The following is a 22291-nucleotide window of genomic DNA, read 5'->3' on the forward strand; positions in this document are numbered from 1 at the left end:
AAGTAAAAGAACTAAGTGTGTGTTTGTTTTTTATCACAAAATCTTTTTATGAAATACCCTTTTAGCAAAGTTATTTTGCATTTTGCATTTTGTAAAATGCATTATTGCATTTGTCTAACACAGCTTCAAAATACAAAAACTTTTCCTTTTCTGTCCTTCAGCAGTGGAAGAAAAAAATGCAATGAATAGTTGGAATGACATTGTATCCCTTCAGAAATGGAGAAAGAATAAAGAATGAAAAGAAGAATGATATGCATAGAAATATTGGACAGAGAGCTGGTACTTTTTCCCTCACAATACAAGTCTTCTTTGTATTGGTAGGACCAGATAATGAGTAGCACTTTTTCTTTGTAACAATTCATTAATCAGAGAAATGATCCTTGCTAGTGTTTAGATGTTTTACTTAATTTGGTACCTCTGGCCTGCTGCCCCACTAGTGCCAAAATTATTATTTCTCACCCAGCAGGTGATAAATAACAACTTCAGTCATGATTAATACCATGAATCCGTCAACCTGACTAATGCAAAAAAAAAGGGGGGGGGGTGAGGGGGGGGGGAAATAAGAGAAAGAAAAAACTTGAATCCTTCAGAACAAGTGGGTGATAATTGTTATGGGAGCCATTGTAGCTCTGTTCAGCTTCTAAGGGAAGGAATCCATAGGAAATGAAGCGTTTGCTAGCAGTCCAGCTGATCCTAAGAGGCTTCATTAAGCCCATCTCTGCAACATTTTCCATTGGTACCCCAGTGTTAGGCTTGCTCCCTCCTAACACTGAGTTTTGAGTATCTTCAAAAAGACACAACCAACAACTTATTTTTTTGTTCATAAAAATAAAACATAAAATAAAGGAACATTAGCCAAGCAACAACAATATCACATATACTTTTCAGTTTTCAAATATATAACTCACTTAACTTCTTGAGGCTGGGGACCACTTTATTTTTCGCTTTGTGCCCTCATACTGCAGAGCCTACCAAAGAGTCTTATATACAGTAAAGACTTAATGCTTGTTGAAATTAACTGAACCCAGTGAGGTAATCAAGGCAGAAATTATTAGCCTATTTTAAAAAAGAAACTGAGGTCCGGAGAGATTAAAAACTAAGTAACAAGGCTTGGACAGGAATCTATATCTTCTTATTCCTAGTTGAGTACTTTCCCCCACTGTATCACATTATTTAATTCTATTCAATGCAACAAACATCAATACATATAAAGCACTGTAATGATAGTAACCTGATATATACATGGAGGGAAAAGTGCCATTTTCTACATTAAAGAGATCATTTCCTTGATAATGTATACAAAATGGAGTTATCCTGAAGCCCACAGCAAAATTACCCCCTCTCTGTGAACATAAAGAAAATGAGTATGTTAACAGTGGCTAGCAAGTAAGCCATATGGTGCCATCAACTCAATTATTATTATTTAGCATTAGAGGCCAACACTGTGCAAACTGCTCTGTAAAACAGAATTAAATTATTGCCCAATGGACTGACGGTCTAGACTGACAAGCCATGGACATAACTAATAGGTAAAATATACCTGAGATTAGGATAAAACCCAACACTGATCTCAGGGCACTGGTCTTTAAGAATGTAAAGGAAGTCAATGTAGCAACTTCATAAAATAACCAGACCTTAAAAGAATTTAAAAAGGGATCTGAATCTGTACTTAAAAGTGGAGAAAGAACCAGTATATAATAGAAGAATCCTTTTCCCTTTCACCCCTCTTAATAGTGCAACTATCTTGACTTATCATTCCCTTTCCACATATAAAATGAGAAAGCTAAACTAGTACAGGAGTTTGTAGTCTTTTCATGTGTGAGGGAGCCCTTTGGTTCCACAAGGAAGCCTATGGATCCCTTCTCATAATTTTTTTTTAATAAATAAAATAAATACACGTGATTGACTAGGAAGGGAACAACTGTATTGAAATAGTTATCAGAATGTTTTAAAAACAAGTTCATGGATCCCAGGTCAAGAACTCCCAGTCTAAATGATCTCTAAAGTTCCTTTAAAGTTATAAATGCCAAGATCTCTGATCTCTGTATAGACAATAATCGCCAACATTCTCCCATCTTAATAAAGTGGTAAAAAAAGAAAAGAAACGGGAGAAGGGAATTACATGCTCATATATTTAAGTATTAAAAAATCACAGGAAGGATTCGGGTCTTCAAAACATGAGATAAAATATAACACTCAACTAAACTTCTATCCCAAAAAATGGTCTTTAAGGCTTTAAGGGTTTGGAGATTAAAGTAGAACTTAGCAGTTCTACAAGTTCTAAAACAGAATTTTGAAGTAGTACTATTAAAGTAGGCCCCCATACTGAGGTGGTATATATACAAACAGATGAAAAAATTTGAAGGCAATAAAGGTGAAGGAAGAGATAAAAAGGGAGAAATAGCTATTTTATATTATCATAATGGTAGTGGGCTGTATAGATCATCAAAATTCAAGTTTAGTGAGTTTTGAATACTTTAAGAATCCAAGTTTCATTTATATAGACCATTAAGCCCTTGAAATCAGTGCTATATATACTCTGCCTTTCAAAACATTTCTTGTTTAAAAGTCTAAGGTAACCAATTATAAAAAAACCTTTAACTGAAATTTGAAATTGACCTTTGATCAATGAATCTTAAAAACAAACTACACACTTTTTATTCTTGTTAACATACTTTCCTTAGAATAATAATATTCTTATTAACATATTTCATACTAACATACTTAGTAAATTAACATTTACTTCTCTCAATATTTGTTTACAATTGATAATTTTTACTAATTTATAATTTCTTATTTACTAAATAGCTATTAGTAATAGATCTCTGCTACTTGTTTGTCAAAAAATCTAAAGATTGTAGTTCCCTTAAATCCCAGTTATAGTGAATGAAAATATGGATGGATAAATGAATGAATAATTAAAAAGCCTTTATTAAGTGTACTATGTGCCAAGCATGTGCTAAGCACTTGGGACACTAACAGAGGGTATTTCTCTCAAGAAATTCACCATTTAATTGGAGAATACAAAACATATAGGAGAAATCAACTGAAGGTAAGATGGAAGGGTCTGAAGGCTAAGAGGCTAAAGTCCTTAGGATATATCAAGATATATATTCCACAGGAACAGCCCACCACAATTGGGAATGGGTTGGTAGATCTCAAAATGAAGAGGGGATTCTTGGGATATAAGGCGGTAATTCAGTCACATTTGAAGGTTTTAGGGAACCAATTAGTACCTCCTAAGTGACAGAACCTCATGTATAGACTATTGTGAGATTGTTTTGCCCTAGGACATTTTGAGGAAGATCTTGTTTATAGCTAAAGAGGCCAATTAAATGCTAAAATGTCATCTCCCTCAGTTTCATGTATAAAAAGGGATAATGGTAGCCGTTGTAATATTTCCCCCCCAGAGTTATTCTGAGGCTTAGATGAGAAAACTTTAAAATACCATGAAGATGTCAAGTTGTGATCAATGATAACGATATTGGAAGACAAAACATTGTGAGCCTACATCCAGAACAGTCTATGAGCTTGAAGGTAGACATAACCAAAGGGAGAAAAAGTACAACTAAGGTGACCAAGGAAATGAAGACTTCTGGATTTGAAAACAACCTAAAAAGAAAATGACCATTCAGTACGGAAAGACGATGGATGAGAGGAGACAGGATAGTTTTTTGTTGCTGGTGTTTTTAATCATTAAGTTTATTGTTAGGACAATCCTATCAACTAATTTAGTATGTGCCAGGCACAGGCCTAGATTCTGAGAAAAAGGAAGGAAGGAAGGGAGGGAGGGAGGGAGAAAGAGAGGAAGGAAGGGAAAAAGGGAAGGAGGGAGGAAAGAAGGAAGAAAGGAAGGAAGGAAGGAAGGAAGTTTCTGCCCTCAAAAAGCTTGGCTGAGATCTCAACAGAGGAAATATGTATGCATATAAGGGGAATAAGCATTTATTAAGCACTTATTATATGCCAGACATTATGCAAAGGGCTTTACAAATATTATCTCATATGATACTCATACTAACCCTATGAAGTAGGTGCTATTATTATCTCCATTTTACAGAAGGGGAAACTGAGGAAGACAAAATGACTTGCTCAGGATTATACATCTAGTAAGTCAAATTTAAATTCAGGTCATCTTGATTCTAGATCTATTTATTGCTCAACCTAGTTAAAATACAAAGTAAACACAAGGCAATTTGGGAGAAGGCATGATTAGCTTAAGGAATGGTCCCATGGAGGAAGTGGTGTTTAAACTGAGATTTTAATGAGCTAGAGATACTAAATGCAAATGTCTAAGAGTGCACAATCTGGGTGAAAATCATCTTGTAAGAAACCTCAAGAAGCAAGTCTGGCTACACCAAAAGATGAAAATGAGGAATGAATAAGATCAAAATAGTTACAGTAAGTTGGAGCTAGGCTGCAAAGAGGTTCAAATACCAAACAGAGAAGTTTACATTTTATCCTGGAAGAAAGAAGGAGCCACTAGAGTGTTCTGAGGAGAGTGACACAAGCTGACATATTTGGGGATATGTTGTCAGCTAAGTGGAGGCCGCTTTAAAGCAGAAGATCATTTAGGAGGCAACTGCAATAGTGCAATGATAGGCAACGATGGCCTGAACTAGGATGATACTGATGTAAATAGAGAAAAGGGAATGGTACAAAAAATATTTATGGAAATTGAGTCAATACTTGACAAATGAATATGTAAAATAGGGAAGAATAGAATTTTTCAAAAGCAAATGCTACCAGTAATTATCCATTCTAATTCCCTTCTACTTGTAGATATTAATGCATAAAGGAGTAACATTTTGCACATGGGGAGCCAATGTTTAACCATAACTTTTGTGAAATAGGTTAGACAGCTGGTCTTCAAGGTCACCACCAACTGAAACAATATGAATCTGGCTGAAGATGCTACTTAGGAGCTGGCTGCACAGCATCTAGAACATAGCTAAAATCAGCAGTGCTCTTCCCAATGCAAACAAGAAAGATCGCAAATCTTCAGGTCTGAGGCTGGCATGGCTGTTGGAAGTTGTTCAATTCCCAGAGATATTTAGTCTTGTCTGGGCTACCTCCCATTGCTGTAATGCCTTCCCAAGGAGCCAAGATTGGAACCTTATGCTCCCTTGTCATGAACCTTTCTTCGTTTCTGCCTGGGTTTTCCTCCCTCTGATTTACCCCTATAAAAAAGTAATAAATCCACAAATACTAACTAAGCATCTGCTATATGATCCTAGGGTTGTGGTAAGACTCAAATGAGAAAATGCAAATAAAATAAGTTTGAACTATTATTAGAGAAAAATTAATTTCATCTTTTTTCAGTGGAGTTCAGGGAGAAAGAGTCCTAGGACAAGTCACTTTCTGATTATTCCTTTATTTTTAATGGATAAAAGTATTTCCTTTCAGTAGTTATAGGTTTATGAGAGGGAACTTTGATAGAACTGCAGCAACAGAGAGGATGATGGGGATGACATCTATACTTCATCCTGTGTTATATCTCTGGATTTTGATTCGATTCATTCTATGAAGCTTGGAGTTCTTCAGAATGTTTTAGGATGGCATCAACCTAATGTCTAAGAAATTATAGACAATGGTTTAGTTTGTGATAATGCCCCAATTCCAGTACATTTTATTGGTTGAGTTATAAAGAGGTATTTTCAGATTTGTGTTTGTTGTATTGAGATTTGTTCTCTTGTCAATCCATGGAAGATAATGAGCTTATGATGGAGAATACATCAAATTATATCTTGTGCAGGTACTAAATTTTCACAGCTTTCAGGAATGTATTGTTCAGTTTTTTCCTTTCCCCTGCATAATCTGCATTGACCCCTACATTCAGGCTCTTCTGTAATTCTGGTGCTTGTGGTCTAATTCTAATTGTCATTATTATTAAAGCAGAATGAAGAATCTCAAATTTTGGCTTCATCTTCCCTCTTCTCAGACCTTAGAAAACCAAGAGAAGGACCAAAAATTTCAGTGTCAGGTTATCATTTTGTAGAGAAGACTCACTTCGTTCATTTATAGCCATTGGGCAAGGTGCTGTGCCAAGGATGGGGATTAGATGACTCCGTGTTCTAAAAGAGCTCTGAAAACAAAAACTCATGTTAGGTAGACATCACAACCTCCGAATCCAGTGTACTCTATGCAGCAAAGACAGCCTCAGATAATTTCCTCATCAGGAAATCAGGGAGAGGGACTAGTCAAAGCAAAAGTATAGAGGCAGGAAAGAAAGTAATTGTATATAAATGGAAAAATAAAGCAGGAAAGATTTGGCAGGGGGAGGGTATATTCTGAAAGGCATTGAATGCCAGCATGACCAATCAACAGAGATGACTACATGTTTGCAAGAGAATTTATACAATTATATATGTTTGTAAGAGAATTCATATCCTGTTAAGCCACTTATACTTTATTCAACAAATATATAATTCTGAGAAAATTTTTATTTCCCCTGACAACTAAATGCCTCATTGTGCTTTAACAAAAATAGATCTGCATAATTCAAAGTCCATTTTTTCCAATCCCTTGTGTTTCATATTATTGAGATAATAAAACTTGAAATAAATAAAGCTAAATATAATTGAATAGGAATATCTGAAGAATATTAATTCTACTTTTAGGTAATCAACTATGCAATAAATTAATCATTTGTTATCATTTCTTATAACAAATGTAAAATAGCAATTTTGAAACCTTAACATACACTAACCCTATACTGAGAATTTAACCATTTAGAAAGGGCAACTAATAATATGCAGCAATTCTAAAAGAGTTAAGTTCTATTTCACCAATAACTATGTCAAAAGCTATGTACTCATGGGCTCCCACATATATATTTACATGAAAGACCAGTTACAGTCTGTCAAATCAATGATCCACAAGCTAAATGGTCCCAAAGTACATAGTAATTATGGTATTGCTTCTACTTCCATAGCCTCCAAGGAGGAAGTTTCTTTGAATCTGAGTATTGCAGAGGGATTCAAAACCACTTTTGTGTAAAATACGCAAATTAGTCAGTTGATAATAGTGTTTGCCAGTATTTTAAATGTTTCTAAGTGAGGGATATCAAGCCTTCTGCTTTAGAAAAGTAATATTTTAGAGTAACAATTTTTGAAGTCAGAAAGAATAAATGAAAAGAAGAATGAAATGAAATAAAAGAATAAAAGAAAGAAGAAAATGAAGTAAAAACAAGTGACAAAATATGAAAGAATGTTCCAAATAATTAAGGATATAATAAATATAAATCAAAACAACTTAGAGATTTCAATTCACATCGATATACTGGCAAGATTATGAAAGATATAGTTTTGCAGAGGAAATATGCCTATCTTGTGGAAAAATACACAAATTAATAATGCCTTGCTGGTAGAGCTATGAATTGTGTAAAGAAATGAAGAATTATGCAAAGTAACTAAAGGGTTCATCACTGAACCCCAAAGTTCTGCCACTAGATATATGACCCAAGGAGGCCAGTGACCCAAAAAAAAAAAAAAAAAAGAATGGTCACTTAAATGTGCATACAATCATGCAAACACACACACACACACACACACACACACACACACACACACATTGTAAAAATGTTTTGTTGGTGAAAACAAAGAATCAGAAACAAACAGTTGCCCATTGATTAGGGAATGGCCAAATGGTGGCATCCAGATAGGATGAAATCTTTCTATGTTGTTAAAAAAAAAAAAGTAATGAACATGATAAATACAAAAAAGCACAGAAAAACACCATGAAGTAATACAAAATGAAATAAGATGTAGGAAAATAATGTCTATAATGACAATAATGTAATATGAAACAATATAAACAGAATGTGACTCGGTGATTAAGAGAGTATGAAACTTCAAGTTATAAGCCAAACAACAGAAAGTTCAAAAGAGGAAAGGAAGTGAAGACACCGACTAAAGATGGATTTTTCAGCTTAGTGAGAAGAGAGATAAGAGTAAATGAATGTTAGGATCTAGTAGGGTTTTTGGCTTTTTTTTTTTTTTTTTTACAATGGAGACTTGGGAATGTTTTAAGGCAGCAAGGAAAGGACTAGTAGATAGGAAGAGACAAGATTTAAGAGACAACATAAGATTTAAAAGGAGGATGAGAGTTAGGAGAAATAAATTAACCAACCAGCAAGAATTTACTAATCCACCTACTATGTACCTGGCACCTAAGGTTGATGAAAGAAATACTCTCTACTCACAAGTATTCACCCTAATGTGAGAAACAATAAATATCCATATAAGTATCTACAGAATAAATATGACGTGAAGAGAGTGTGACAAAGAGAGAGTGAATTCCAACATGAAGATGCACTAGTGAAAGGCACTGAGATGAGATTTGAGAGGAGGAAAGGGGAAAAGAGGAAAGGAGGAATGGAGGATGGGAGGGAGAGAGAGAGAGAGATAAAGACAGACAGAGACAAAAGGAGACAGAGATAGATAGAGAAGCACTGAGAGGATTATGAATGCAATTTAATGGAGAAGACAAAAGGGGAGAGCTAACTCACATTTAGAAGGGCTGGTCCTGGGAGCAAGGACCAATTTTCATTAAAGACTGGGGAAGAGTATTAGAGAATGGGAGATGATATCAAAAGTTTGCAAGAAGAATAAGACAGACAAATAGTTATCAAACTGCACATACCTTTGATCCAGTAGTTTTACTACTGGGCTTATATCCGAAAGAGATATTAAAGGAAAAGGGACCCCATCTAGAAAAATGTTTGTGATAGCTCTTTATGTAGTGACAAGAAACTGGAAACTGAATGGACACCCATTAGTTGGAGAATGGCTGAATAAGTTATGGCATATCAATGTTATGGGATATTATTGTTCTGTAAGAAATGATCAGCAAGATGATTTCAGAGAGGCCTGGAGAGACTGACATGAACTGATGCTAAGTGAAGAATCAGGAAATCATTATACATGGCAACAAGATTATGTGATGATCCATTCTGATGTACGTGGTTCTTTTTAACAATGAGATGATTCAGACCACTTCCAATGGTCTTGTGACTTGGTGATTAAGAGAGTAATGAAATGAGTGTGGCTCATAACATAACATTCTCACTCTTTTTGTTGTTTGCTTGCATTTTACTTTCGTTATTGGTTTGAGTTTTCTTGTACAGCAAGAGAATTGTATAAATATGTATGCATATGTTGGATTTAACATATATTTCTACCATGTTTAATGGACTACTTGATACCTAGGGGAGGAGGATGGGAAAAGAAGGGGAAACACTGGAACTCATTTTGCAAAGGCTAATCCTGCAGAATTATCTACGCATATGTTTTTAAAAATAAAAAGCTTTAATTAAAAAACATGTAATTGGGGAGGAAAGAAGGAAGAAGGAAAGAGGAGGCGGTGGCAGCAGCAGAAAAGTCAGGTATCATGGTGAAAAAGGATACTTTGGGCCAGAAACTCAAAATTGCTGGAAATGTACTCAGGATCAGTAGATATGGCCACTAGGAACTGGAGAAAGAAATTTGGATAAAGTGAACCTCAAAAAAGAAGATACTTAGTGATGATAGAATGAGAATCTAGACTCAGCAATGAGCAAGCCCAATAAAATCAGTAACAGATCAAGTGAATGCCAAATCTGGAAAGAGAATGATAGAAAGAAGTCTAAAATGAAAGGTTGTGTGTCAATCAGAAGGCAAGAGTCCCAAAAGGTACAAAGAAAGAGACAATCAAATCTGAAATAGGAATTGGTGACTTAAGAGGGGTTAGAATGAATGAGACAATTGAAACAGCAGGAAGAAGGGGGGAATAAACACTTATTAATGGCCTACTGTGTGCCAGATGTTATGCTAAATGCTTTACAAATATAATCTTATTTTGACCTTCACAAGAAATTTGTGAGGCAGGTGCTATTTCTTATCCCCCAATTTATAGTTCAGGAAACTGAGGCAAAGATTAAGTGACTTCCCCAGGATCACACTAAGATTAAGTGCCTGAGTCTAAATTGAACTGCAAATCTAGCATTCTATCTACTGTGCTACCTAGCTGAGGAGTGGAGAAAAACTGGAGGTCTTGATGAGGGCCAAGAAGTGGTATTGAAGAAATGAGACAGGTGGAAAGACAGAAAGTTTTGGTCAGAAAAAGAGTTTCTAGCAAATAAATGGGACAATGATGGAAAAAGGAGAAAGAGGGAATAAAAAAACTAGGGATAGGAGGCACTTTTGGTTGTCAAGGGTTCAGTATTGGGACAGTGGGAAAAGTATGAATCAAAGCAGAGTTCAATGGATAAATCAAACAATCAAGTATTTATTTATCACTTTCTATATGCAAAGGACTGAGGACATAAAGGAAAATTTAAAATAAAATTCCAGCAAAAATAGTGTGAAAACAGTTCAATCAATGAATAAACATTAAAGCACCTACCATATGTCAGACACTATAATATATTTTGGGGATAGAAAAAGAGACAAAAGAAAAGTCCCTGTCCTCAAGGAACTCACAATACAATGGAGAACACAAGAAAACAAATACATATGAAGCAAGCCATATAGGAGATAAACAGAACATAACAAAGGAAAGGCACTAAAATGAAGAAGGATTGGGGAAGGCTCTCAGTAGATGGGGTTTGAATTGGGTCTTATAGGAATCCAGGAGGCCAGTACCATTGAATCAGAGATATGTATCAGGGGATAAGATGTAAGACTGCAAAAGGGACAGGTTAAAAAAGGGGGAAGTTTACAGGGAAAGAGACTAAGATCTATTTTGGCCATATAAAATTTAAAATATATACTGTCCTTCCAGTAGACTTCAAACGTTTTTGAATATGGGAGATCGGAGGTCAGCAGAGGTTGGAGGAAAAAGTAGATATGAGAATTATCAGCATAGAGCAGATAATTAAATCCATGGAAGCTGATGAGATCACCAAGTAAAGCTATGTAGAGGAAGAAGTGAAGAGGAACTAGAACAGAGCCTTGAGAGGCACCTCTGATTAGAGGGTGTGATCTAGAAGAGGATCCAGCAAAGAAGACAGAGGAGGAGAGAACACCACAAGAATGGTGTCTCAAAATATAGAGAGAAGAGCATTAAGAAGAAGAGAATAATTAACAGTGTCAAAGGCTACAGAGGGTTAGGGGGAAAAAAAAATGAGGATTATTCAAAGGTCCATCCTGGCCTTGGTGACATCAGAAATATTGTTGTTGAAGAAGAGTAGTGGTGGGAAGAACTAGAAAAAACAAGTATTGCTTGGAGGAATGCTAAATAAATGGAGTTACATAAATGTGATGGAATACTATTATACTATAAAAAACAGCAAATATGAGGAATTCAGTGAAGCTGACTTCTATGAACTGATACACAGAAAAATAGGAAATTAGGAAAATAAAACACACATTGACAATTTAAATAAATGGAAAGAACACCATTAAAAAAAAAATCTAGGCACTAGGAATCAAATAGATTTAGGCCAATTCCAACGGACTTGTGATGTAAGAGAGCCATCTCCATCCAGAAAAAGAGGGAGAGATCAGGGGAATTGAATGTGGATCACAACACAGTATTTTTACTATTTTTTGTTTGCACTTTTTTATCTGATTTTTCTTATGCAGTGTGATAAATGTGAAAATATGTTTAGAAGAATTGCACATTTACCCTGTACTGGTTACTTGCTGCCTAAGGAAGGAGGGTGAAGAAGGAGGGAGAAAAATTTGGAACACAAAGTTTTACCAGGATGAATGTTGAAAACTATCTTCACATGTATTTTGAAAATAAAAGGCTATTGTTAAATTTTTTTTAAATAAAATAATGTAGAGCCAAAGAAAAAGAAAAAAAAAGTTACCTTACTTTGTTAAGGAAGAAAATAAATAAGTTTTCTGCTAACAGGAGTCAACAGTTTGCCATAATTGATCAAATGTTCCAAAATAAGGCATGCCTATTGTTAAATTAACATACACACACACACAGACACACACACACACACACACACACACACACAAATATATATAAAACAATTCTTGCTTAAGTGTAAGAATACCGCTTTACATTTTTATCATGCATTGTAATTTTCAGCCAATATATCTTCTTCTGCCACCCAGTAAAATACTCCATTAGAATAAAGTGAAGTAAAGTCTAAACGACACTAAACCCATTACAGTGTCTGCATACATACATTCTGCACTCTCCACCTTTCAACCAAGAAGAGAAATACATGCTTCATCATCTGTCCTCTAAAATCAAGATCCATTGCATTTAACCAGAGCTCAGCTACCTTATAGTGCTACTTTCCCTTACATTATTGCAATTCTCTATACTGTATTTCTGGTTTTGATTGCTAAGCATTAACTCAGCCAAATATTTATTTCTCTGATTTTTCCCATTATGTTTTTTTCTTACAGTACAAAAATATTCATAGGTCACAATTTGTTCAGTAATTCCTTCAGATACCAGGATCAAAGATTTAAAGCTAGAAGGGGTCTTAGAGGCAAATCCCTATCATTTTACAGATGAGAAAAATGAAGCTTAGAACACTTACAGTTGACTTGTCTATGACTATACAAATATTATCAAGAAATGGCATATGAACTCAGGTCCTCCTGATTCCAAAAGCTGCAAACTCAACACTATACTACATTGTCAGACACTAGGTATATAGAGAAACATGTATTTGTATACACATATAGATATCAGCTATCTAGCAAGTGTATCCCAAGTGTGTGGTATATATATATATGTGTGTGTGTGTGTGTGTGTGTGTGTGTGTGTGTGTGTGTGTGTGTGTGTGTATACACATATACATAAACATTAGAGATACAGATATATACATATATGATAACTTGTTATTTAACCAGAATATTAAACTTAATTAGTTCATCCTTCATAAGGATCCAAATCACAAGAATCTTTGTACTTTAAAGCTTTTAGGTCATCCTATATACAGAATTTGACAGAGAAATATAAAAATTTATCCTATATTTCATGGTAAAGCCACTGTCTTCCACTCAGGGGAAGTGTAAGTTTACTTATGAGAAAATTAAACCTATATGAATACACCACAACAAAAACAACAGAAGTGATATGTCCATTTTCGAGCATTCCAAGATTTAAAAAATCATACTGAGTTGTGTAACATGGGGAAAGTGAGCATTACAAAACTTGGTAACAAATCAGGAATGCCACTGGTAGACTTTATAAAATGTTAAAAAAAAAAAAACAAAAAACAAAACAAGTGTAATATGTGCACAACCTTTTTTATCGTGACAATCTAACTGAACAGCTGATTTCTATAAAAACTGAAATCATTAAGCAAGGTATTCCTGTGGTCTAACTTGTTACAAGAGGCTCAAATCTCTCTTACAGAATGATAACTATATCCAATAGATGGCAAAAAGGTTTTAAGTTATTGCATGAACAACGCACAAAATCCTTCTCAGAAACCATTTAAAAGGCTATTTATTCTTAATTATTTATTTTTATCTCAAAAATAACAGTTAATATTCAAATAAAAAGCAGGTAATTTGGCACTATCATTTGCTTATTACAGATTTTTCTTTTAAAAATTTATACACTGCTACTTTTTGGTAAGTATGATAAAGATCTAGGCAAGTGAATATAAATATGCTCTCAGAAAACACTTTTGCTCTTGTTCCTATTAACATGACTTTTAAGGACACCAATCCTCCCCAAGGAAGTCATGCAATTACTAAAGGTCATTCCAAAAATCAAACAAACAAAAAAACTTCTTAGGAAAGAATTAGGTCACAAATATTATCCACAATTCATAGATATAAACATTTGGTACAGACAAATTATTTTAACTCAAGTCACACAGTTTTTTGGCAGATTATCCACTAATAGAATAAACTTTTTGATTCTATTTGGCACTATAGCAACTTAATTACAACTTAAAAAAAAAAAAAGAAAACCCAACAAAAAGCACATTCAGAAGGAAAATGAGATAAATTACACAAAAGAACTAAAAGACAAAGATTTTCATCCAATTATATTACAGCTCCAGTTACCATCTTTAGTAGGACAAGAAAGTATTATTATATGAACAGGGCTCCAGACCAAATGATTTAAGAATATAAAGGGTCAAATATCAATTTAACATAAAGCCTACATAAAGATTGGTCCAAACACTCAGGAATTTAAACAGCATGGACATATCGTTCATATAATTCTAAATATTATTTTATTTGAGAATCATAGTAATTTATAAGTCATAATATAAACACACACATACACATACATGAAATCAGAGAAGCCAAAATGCAAAACCAAATAGGCACCTGACCTATTACTTTTAAAATACAACTTTTTTGTTGTATTTTAACTACAAATATTTAAAAATGTTAACATTCCACTCATAAGCTTTCTTCTAGTAATGAATAAACTTAAAGAGTACCAATAACCTGCCACTTATTAGCTATTTTTCAAAAAGTAGTAGGTGCTTACTATGCTAAGAAATATTCTATCAACCATCAGTCAATCAATTATCAGGAACAAAGTTACAGATGAACTTAACTTAACATTCTCATCTATTATCCCAAAATTTAGGGTATCTAAATATAAGCTAATAATTTGACTTTATTACTACTAAATGATCTTAGACAAGTCACTTAATTGGGCCTGGTTTCCTTCTATGCAAAATGAAGGGATTGAATTGATGATTCCTAAGGTTCTATTCAATTCAAAAGCTATGATCTAAAGAAAGAAAAAAAGAAAGATATGCTCTTCCAAAGGTTTAAAACGATCACACTACTTTTTTCTTAAACCACCCCTCTTTTTACTCCTTTTTTCTTTTCTGTTTTTTCCCCCTGAGGCAATTGGGGCTAAGTGACTTGCCCAGGGTCACACAGCTAGAAGTGTTAAGAGTCTGATGCCACATTTGAACTCAGGTCATCCCGACTTCAGGACTGGTGCTTTACCTATTTCACTAACTAGCTGCCCCAACAATTATAATTCTAATAGAAAAAAGCTTCACAGAAATAATTTGCATTAGGACAAATGGGAAAGGAAGGGATGAAATTAAGAAAGAAAGAAGTTAAAGAGTTAAGAAATTATTAGTTTCAAAGTTGGAAGAGAAGGAGAAGGGAAGAGAGTAGGAAGAAAGGAATTTTTAAGCATCTGTTATATGCCAGGCACTATGTACTAAGTTCTTGACCAAGGTCATTTTTTCATATAAGAAACTCAAAGTACATTAATATTGTGTGTAGAGTATCTCAACTACAATAATTCTTTTCTTTATTGTTCTACTCAGTATCCTAATGAATCACTTTGTAAAATTACACATTAAAATTCACAAAATAGGGCAGTATACTACTTTTAGAGTGTTCAAAATAACCTCAAAACATTTGGCAGGAAGAAAAAAAATAACCAAACACACATCTAGCTTTTTTTGTCAGCAAGCAGAATGGGAACAAGCAGCGCTGACTTTTCAGTGATAATTTTTAGCTACTATGACTTGGCTTTAAATGCTCCAATTTAAAAGGTAAGGCAGGAAACTGAATCACCATAATGGGATGTCAAGGTTTCCATTTTCTAATGCATTTTGCCTTGATGCTGATTCACCTTGACAGAGGACAGCAACAAGACCTAAAGTGATCCATAGATAGTAAGTCTTAAATAAGAGCAGAAATCTCAGCTTAGAATAAACAGCCACTGTCTCCTAAAGCTCTTTATCTTAAGAGAAAGATGAGCAAATTACAATGATAACAATAAAAATGAATCTTGTGCTAATATTGGTGCCTTTCCATACAAAAAAAATCAAGAAAAAACCCTAAATTTCATGTACTGAATGATTCAGAAAGAATATCAAAAGTATAAAAGTATGTACAGAAGATATAAAGATTATCAAGTTAATAACATGGTGAAAATTTTAAAATCCTTAAAGAATAAGGTTTATATAAAAAGAGAATTAGAACACAACAGTCAGCATAAGCCAAAGTAACTGAGAATTAGAAACTTTTAAAAAATAAAGCTGGTTTAAAAAGGCTAAACAAAATGGCATTAGAGACTAAATTAAGATTTCAAAAAATATAATTTTGGGGAAAGTGAAGTGGAAGTAAAAATAAACCAAAGAGGAAGCCACAGTACATACCTAGAATGCATAGTAAAAATAGAACTTTGTTAAAATTTTTATATGATAAAATTTCCCACCAATAAGAATAACATTTTCCATTGGAGAAAACAATTCCCACCTAATCCATTCCAGTATTTCATTTATTTAGAAGGGAAGCAAAAACTTAAAAAACAGAAAAATATTTATTAAAAAAACCCCATAAAAACTTTCAATCACAAACCCCATTCCCCAACAAAAACTTTTCAATCACACTTTCACAATTATTCTCTAGGTTGCATATATCTAATGGAATTGTAATCACATTACAACCTTTGTGATTAATAAGTTTAAGGGGAAAAATTTATAAGAAAAATTCTTAGCAAAATAAGGTCCCTTCCAGGTCTAATCTATGCTCTTCTGATCTGTGTCACAAAATAAAGCTATTATTATATCAATGTACTTTAACTACTTTCTAAAAGTATTACTTTTTAAAATGTTAAACTAGCATATGATTCAAACATCTTGTAAATAGGCAAATTTTCTTAATGAATATTTATTCAGTCCTAAAATGACCAGTTTTTTCCCAATAGTCAATTTTATCATCTAACTAGCAAGATCACCTTTGGTATCTTTTCTTTTGTCTTTGTTCTGGGAAGAACTTAAAGCACTTTTTCAATTCACATGCATAAAACTGACATCAATTGGGGGAAAAAAATCATCATTGTTAAAGCTTTATTTTTAACGTGCATACATGTTTCAAGGAAACAAACATACATAATCCAGAACATAATAGAATAATTCAAAACTACTTAATATACATTGGCTACCAAAAAAACACATAAAGGGTCTGTTACACAATTGGAGGTTTCTAAAAGTGTGTTCATTTTAAAAATTCTAATACTATTACAATCATGAAGTTGAACCTAATTTAAGAGTTACACTTTTCCTTGAAGTAGCTTATTCAACAAGTCTCTCTAGGCCAACCTGAGAGGGATATGTCCTTTCCCATTTTCTCCAAAATAATTCTGTTCAATTCTTCTACAGAAAGCAAGGAGGTTGCTGTAATTTTTCACCTTGTCAGAGAGCTCATCATTGGTCAACTGAGTGGTAAGGATTGTGAAGAGATGGCCAAAGACTAAGGCATCAAGTTCAGTTGGTCTGGGAAAAAAAAAAAAAGAAGGAAAGTGTTGACAAAATGCAGTATATCTTACTTTGCAAGATCAGTCTTAACATATTCCCACTGGCTGCTTTAAATATCAAATTTTAAGGTACAATGTAAAGCAGTATAAAATTTTTTCATGATCCTGCCATGTTACAATGGCAACTTCTTTATTTAGCTTTAAAAAATACTTTTACATAATATCATTCACAAATTCAAAAATAGTCACAGAGAAGATTAGGTCTTAAATTAAGCCACAACAAAACTACACTGTATTTTACTTTATTTTTCTTTGTAGTATATTTTTTAAAAATTAATCAGTTCTTTGGTTTGTTTTGTGCAATGGTACTATCCTTAAGTGAGTAAGAAAATAAATTTAGGTTAAATGCTCATCAACAATATACATACATGTATATGAAATGTAAGTGAAATACCTAACATTAGAAAAACAAAAACAAAAAGCCCTATATTATTCTGGCTGTACCACTTTTAAGAACTTCATTCCAACTTTATTTCCTCAGCACTTTAACTATAATTTCTTTTAGAGATACTTTCCATACAATTAAAATATGTATGCCTAAATTTACTTTGCATGCCATATTCTTTTCATAATTGGTATTTAATAAACATCTGTTATTCTATTCTTTAGTGCAAAAGCTCATAATTCTAAATAACAAAGAAATACGCTGTAAGGTGTACATGGATGATGGCATCACTGAACCAATGTCAATAGGGCATAGGCACGAACATACATAATCTATCTATACTAACATCATTTAGCAATGGTAAAACTCAAATGTGTAAACCTTGTGTGAGAGGAAAGCTGAGACCATGAGGAACTCACAAGTGATTAGGAAACTTACCATGATGAATAAAGAGCTGGTCTCACAACCAGAAACCTCTAGATTAAAAGCCAAACCTGTGAAACATCTTGACTATATAATCTAGAGCAAGTCATCTAATTTTAGTGTTCTAGGTAACACTAGTTACAGAGAAGACAGATCAGTTAGGGAGCTTCCTCATCTATAACAATAAAATCAAAGATCCAAGTCTTATCCTATCCTAATTAAAGCAATGATTTTTTTTTTTTTCTGTGAGCTACAAAGAGATAGTAAACTGCAGGTCCAACAAAGGATAAACCCCTAAAAAGAACCAAGACAACATGAGAAACAAAAGCACAGAAGAAAAGACTGGAAAGATTGAGGGAAGTATCTCGGAAATTAACTTTTCTATTTCCCCCAAATGTTGTTATAACATTTTGCTTTATAGATTCAAGCCCAAAAGAATGTGAACCCAACTTCCTGCAGTCCTAATAGTAAGAACTTCAAACACGGGGTATCCAACAAGATTAGTGAAGACTATGACCAAAAAAAAAAAAAAAAAAAAAAAAAAAAAAAAGGAATGTTTTCAAGTTGGAGAGATATAGAAATGTATTTGAAATGTCCAAAATATTTGCTGGAAAGATTTATCTATATAATCCCAAAGGTGGTGAATTATGCATAAACATAAAAAACCTAATTTTTTGTAACTTTGTGGAACATTTAAATAGGGTAGAACACAATTTATTGAAACAAAATGATTAAATTTTACTTGTATTTCTTGACTTTATATTTGCATGTCACTAAGTGATCACATCTTAACCCCAAAACATCAAAGCAATTTCTACAAGTGTTTAATTACAGAAAATGTTCTATAGACACAATGTACTCCAATTTTTTCTTTTGTTTTTAAAATGTGCATTTTCACCCAAATTTTGGCTTTTAACCATTTTATCACCTCAATATACCTGCTGCTGCCTTTTATCATTATCTTCTATCTACTCCACACCACAAAAAGTTAAAGGAAAATCTTCTGCTGGTCAAAGAACATTTGTTGAATAAAATTTGGATGCATAAAGCAATCACTAAAAATTTTTAAATGTTTCAAATACATCTCATTTATACATAGAAAATTTACCAAAAAGATTCTGAGATAACATACAAATATGTTTGTTCAAGGTACCTTTCCAGCCAAACAAAAGTAAGGGAAGGGAATATGCAGTTATGTAGAACCTATATAGTCAGACAGTATGCTAGGAAATTTACAAATATTATTTCATTGGATCCTCATAACAATCCTGTGAGGTAGGTGCTGCTGTTACCCCCATTTTATAGTAAAGGAAAATGATGTTAAATGACTTGTCCAGGATCATGCAGTTGAGTGTCTTGGCATAAAGCTTAACTCCTGACTCTAGGCCTAGCACTGTCTACTGCTCCACTTAGCTGTCTTGTCTATTAGCTAATAGCCAAAAAAATAAATAAATAAATAAATAAATAAAAATCCTTAAATGGTGATGAAAAGAATTGCTTATATTTGCTCTCTCTTTTAATTTCTTTCCCATTGTTCTGCTTCTTTCTTATCTCTTTTCTAGCTACTATAGTACCAAGAGCTCTTTTAGCTCTATTTTTCCTTTTCTAAATTGGTTAAAGTTACTGGTCTAACACCAGTTTCACAATCTTTCCTACAAAGACAATGCAGCTTTGTTTCTTTGAGAAGGAAAAAAAGTTAAGGGGGTTACAGTCTCAACTGTATTTTTCCTTATGGATTCCGAGAGTTAATGTGAATTTAACAATGATCTATGAAATCATGAAGAAAGAAGGTAAAGAGAAATTTATTTCTTGTTAGATTTATCTTTTTTAAAAAAATTTTTGTTTACACTTTCAAATTCTTTCCCTTCTCCTACTCCCTCTACTATTCATTTAAAAGGCAAGAAATTATATTCATCGTACACATGAAGTGTGTATAAGTGTGTATAATGAAGTGTATTTCCATCAGTATTCAGTGTCTATCAGTTTTCTCTCTGGAGATAGATAGCATTTTTCATCATGAATCCTTTTGGAATTGTTATAGATCACTCAAGTTGATCATTGCTACAATACTGTTGTTACTATATACCAGGGATCTTCAAACTATGGCCTGCGGGCCAGATGGGGTAGCTGAAGACGATTATCCCCCTCACCCAGAGCTATGAAGTTTCTTTATTTAAAGGTCCACAAAACAAAGTTTTTGTTTTTACTATAGTCCGGCCCTCCAACAGTCTGAGGGACAGTGAACTGGCCCCTTATTTAAAAAGTTTGAGGACCCCTGTTATGTTTTCTCCTAGTTCTACTTTCTTCACTTGGCATCAGTTTATACAAGCCTTAAGGTTTTCTAAAAATCATCCCTTTCATCATTTCTTATTCCTTCACATCATATGCCACAATTTGCTCAGTCATTCCCCAAGTGATATGCATCTCTTCAATTTCTAATTCTTTGCCACCACAAAAAGAGCTGTTTTGATTTCTTTGGGATATAGAAGTGGTATTAATGAGACAAATAGTATAAAGTTTTATAGTCCTTTGGGCATACTTCTGAATTCTTCTACAGAATGGCTGGAGCAATTCACAATGTCCAGCAGTGCATTAAAGTCTCAATTTTTGCAATGTCCTACAAAAGAATTGCCATTTTTCTTTTCTATCATATTAACAATCTGATAAGTATGAAGTATAACTTCATGATTGTTTTAATTTGCATTTCTCTAATTATTAGTGATTTAGAGCATTTTTTTTCACATGACTATTATTAGCTGATTTGTTCTTGTGAAAACTGCTTCCTCATATCCTATGACCATTTATCAAATGAAGAATGACTCTTATTTTAATAAGTTTGGCTCAATTCCCTATATATTTGAGAAATGAGGCCTTTATCAAATCAAGTTTGCTGTAAATCAACCTCCCTCCCTGCCCCCCCGGCCCCCCGGCCCCCCGGCCCAACTTCCTACTTTTTTTTTTCTAATTTTGGTTGCATTGTTTTTATTGCTTGAATTATCTTGTTATTTTATGGAGAAACATTATGAAGAAAATTTTATGTGAAATAAGGAAGAAAACTATATGATTGAGAATTTTAAAGGAATTGATGAGACACTTATCCAGCTCTGGTTGAAAGTAAATTGAAAGAGTTATAAAAAAGAAGGAATTAACTTTTTTCTTTATGAAATCAGGTTAACCTTTATCTTACCGAGAAATCTCATTATTCTGAATGATGTAAATGGTATAGGCCTAGGATATCAGAAGGGATCACTTTTTTGTTATAAATGGAATTTAGGGTGCCTCTAGGTTTTCACAACTAAAATATTGCAAATAATTATGTTTTTATTTTGCCATTGATTTCACTATTAATAAACAGTATGTTCAGTAATTTTAGTATTTCCTATGATTAATCATAACATCCTTAAAGACAGATGTTAAGAATTTCTTGTTTTACTGTAAAAGGATTTTTATAATATATACTTTTTTGGGTAAAGAATCACTTTCAATATAAATAAAGAATATAATCATAGGAAATAATTAAGGAATTTAATATATAAGAAGAGTAAAAATATTGAGAAATAGGTTTTCTCTAGTTTATTACATTAAAAATATTAGACTAATTGGAATTAGAGTTCTGAGATCAATTTATACCTCTTCTAACTTTGAGCATAGCCATACCTACTCCTGGATTATTCTAGCTTTTGAAATTATAGATTAAATAAAGGGATGAAAGATATCTAGAAGATGATACAGAAGTGAAATTGGGTCAGTCCAAATAACCCTGCTTCATTGGCTTTTACTTGTCACTCACATTAGTTAATATGACAGAAAATTTTAACTTCTTTTAATGCATGAAAAATTAGCAATGCATAAAAACAGTCATCTGCCTAAGGTCTACAGTCATTGTAAAAATATGATTATAATTCAGAATGTATTGACAACTCAAATGTGGTCTGGTAATCTAGCCACTAAAATAGAATGTTTTCCATAACAGGAATGAATGCTTTAAGAAAAACTCTAGTTACATGAAAAGATAAAACCACTTACTTTTTAATGAAGTCTACATAATATGATTAATAAGCAACTAAAACATACTGTGTATAATTCCCACTTTCTTTACTAGATTTTAACCACTGTTACAAAGGACAAGCTTGTCTAAAATTAGTCTAAAATAAAATTATTCTGGTGCTCCTAAAAGTAATTCATTTTCATGTCAATCAAAATTCCTTCAACTCTTTCAAAGCAGGCCTTCCTTTTTCTTAATACCTGTCCTGAATTCTAAATCCAAAGCTC

At 33.2% G+C, this 22291-nt stretch overlaps 1 protein-coding gene across 2 annotated transcripts in view; it reads right to left on the bottom strand.

Annotated features, from left to right (window-relative positions):
- Positions 1-13386: 13386 nt before the first annotated feature.
- The window catches only part of MTX2 (metaxin 2), an 89134-nt gene continuing 80229 nt past the window's right edge, over positions 13387-22291 (bottom strand). For both annotated transcript variants that reach the window (XM_051986165.1, XM_051986164.1), the window contains exon 10: positions 13387-17170. In XM_051986165.1, coding sequence (XP_051842125.1) covers positions 16987-17170 — 184 coding nt within the window. In that variant the 3' untranslated portion in view covers positions 13387-16986. The remainder of the gene's footprint in view (positions 17171-22291) is intronic.

The sequence above is a fragment of the Antechinus flavipes genome, chromosome 3 (genome assembly GCF_016432865.1).
Source record: "Antechinus flavipes isolate AdamAnt ecotype Samford, QLD, Australia chromosome 3, AdamAnt_v2, whole genome shotgun sequence".
Classification (NCBI taxonomy): domain Eukaryota; kingdom Metazoa; phylum Chordata; class Mammalia; order Dasyuromorphia; family Dasyuridae; genus Antechinus; species Antechinus flavipes.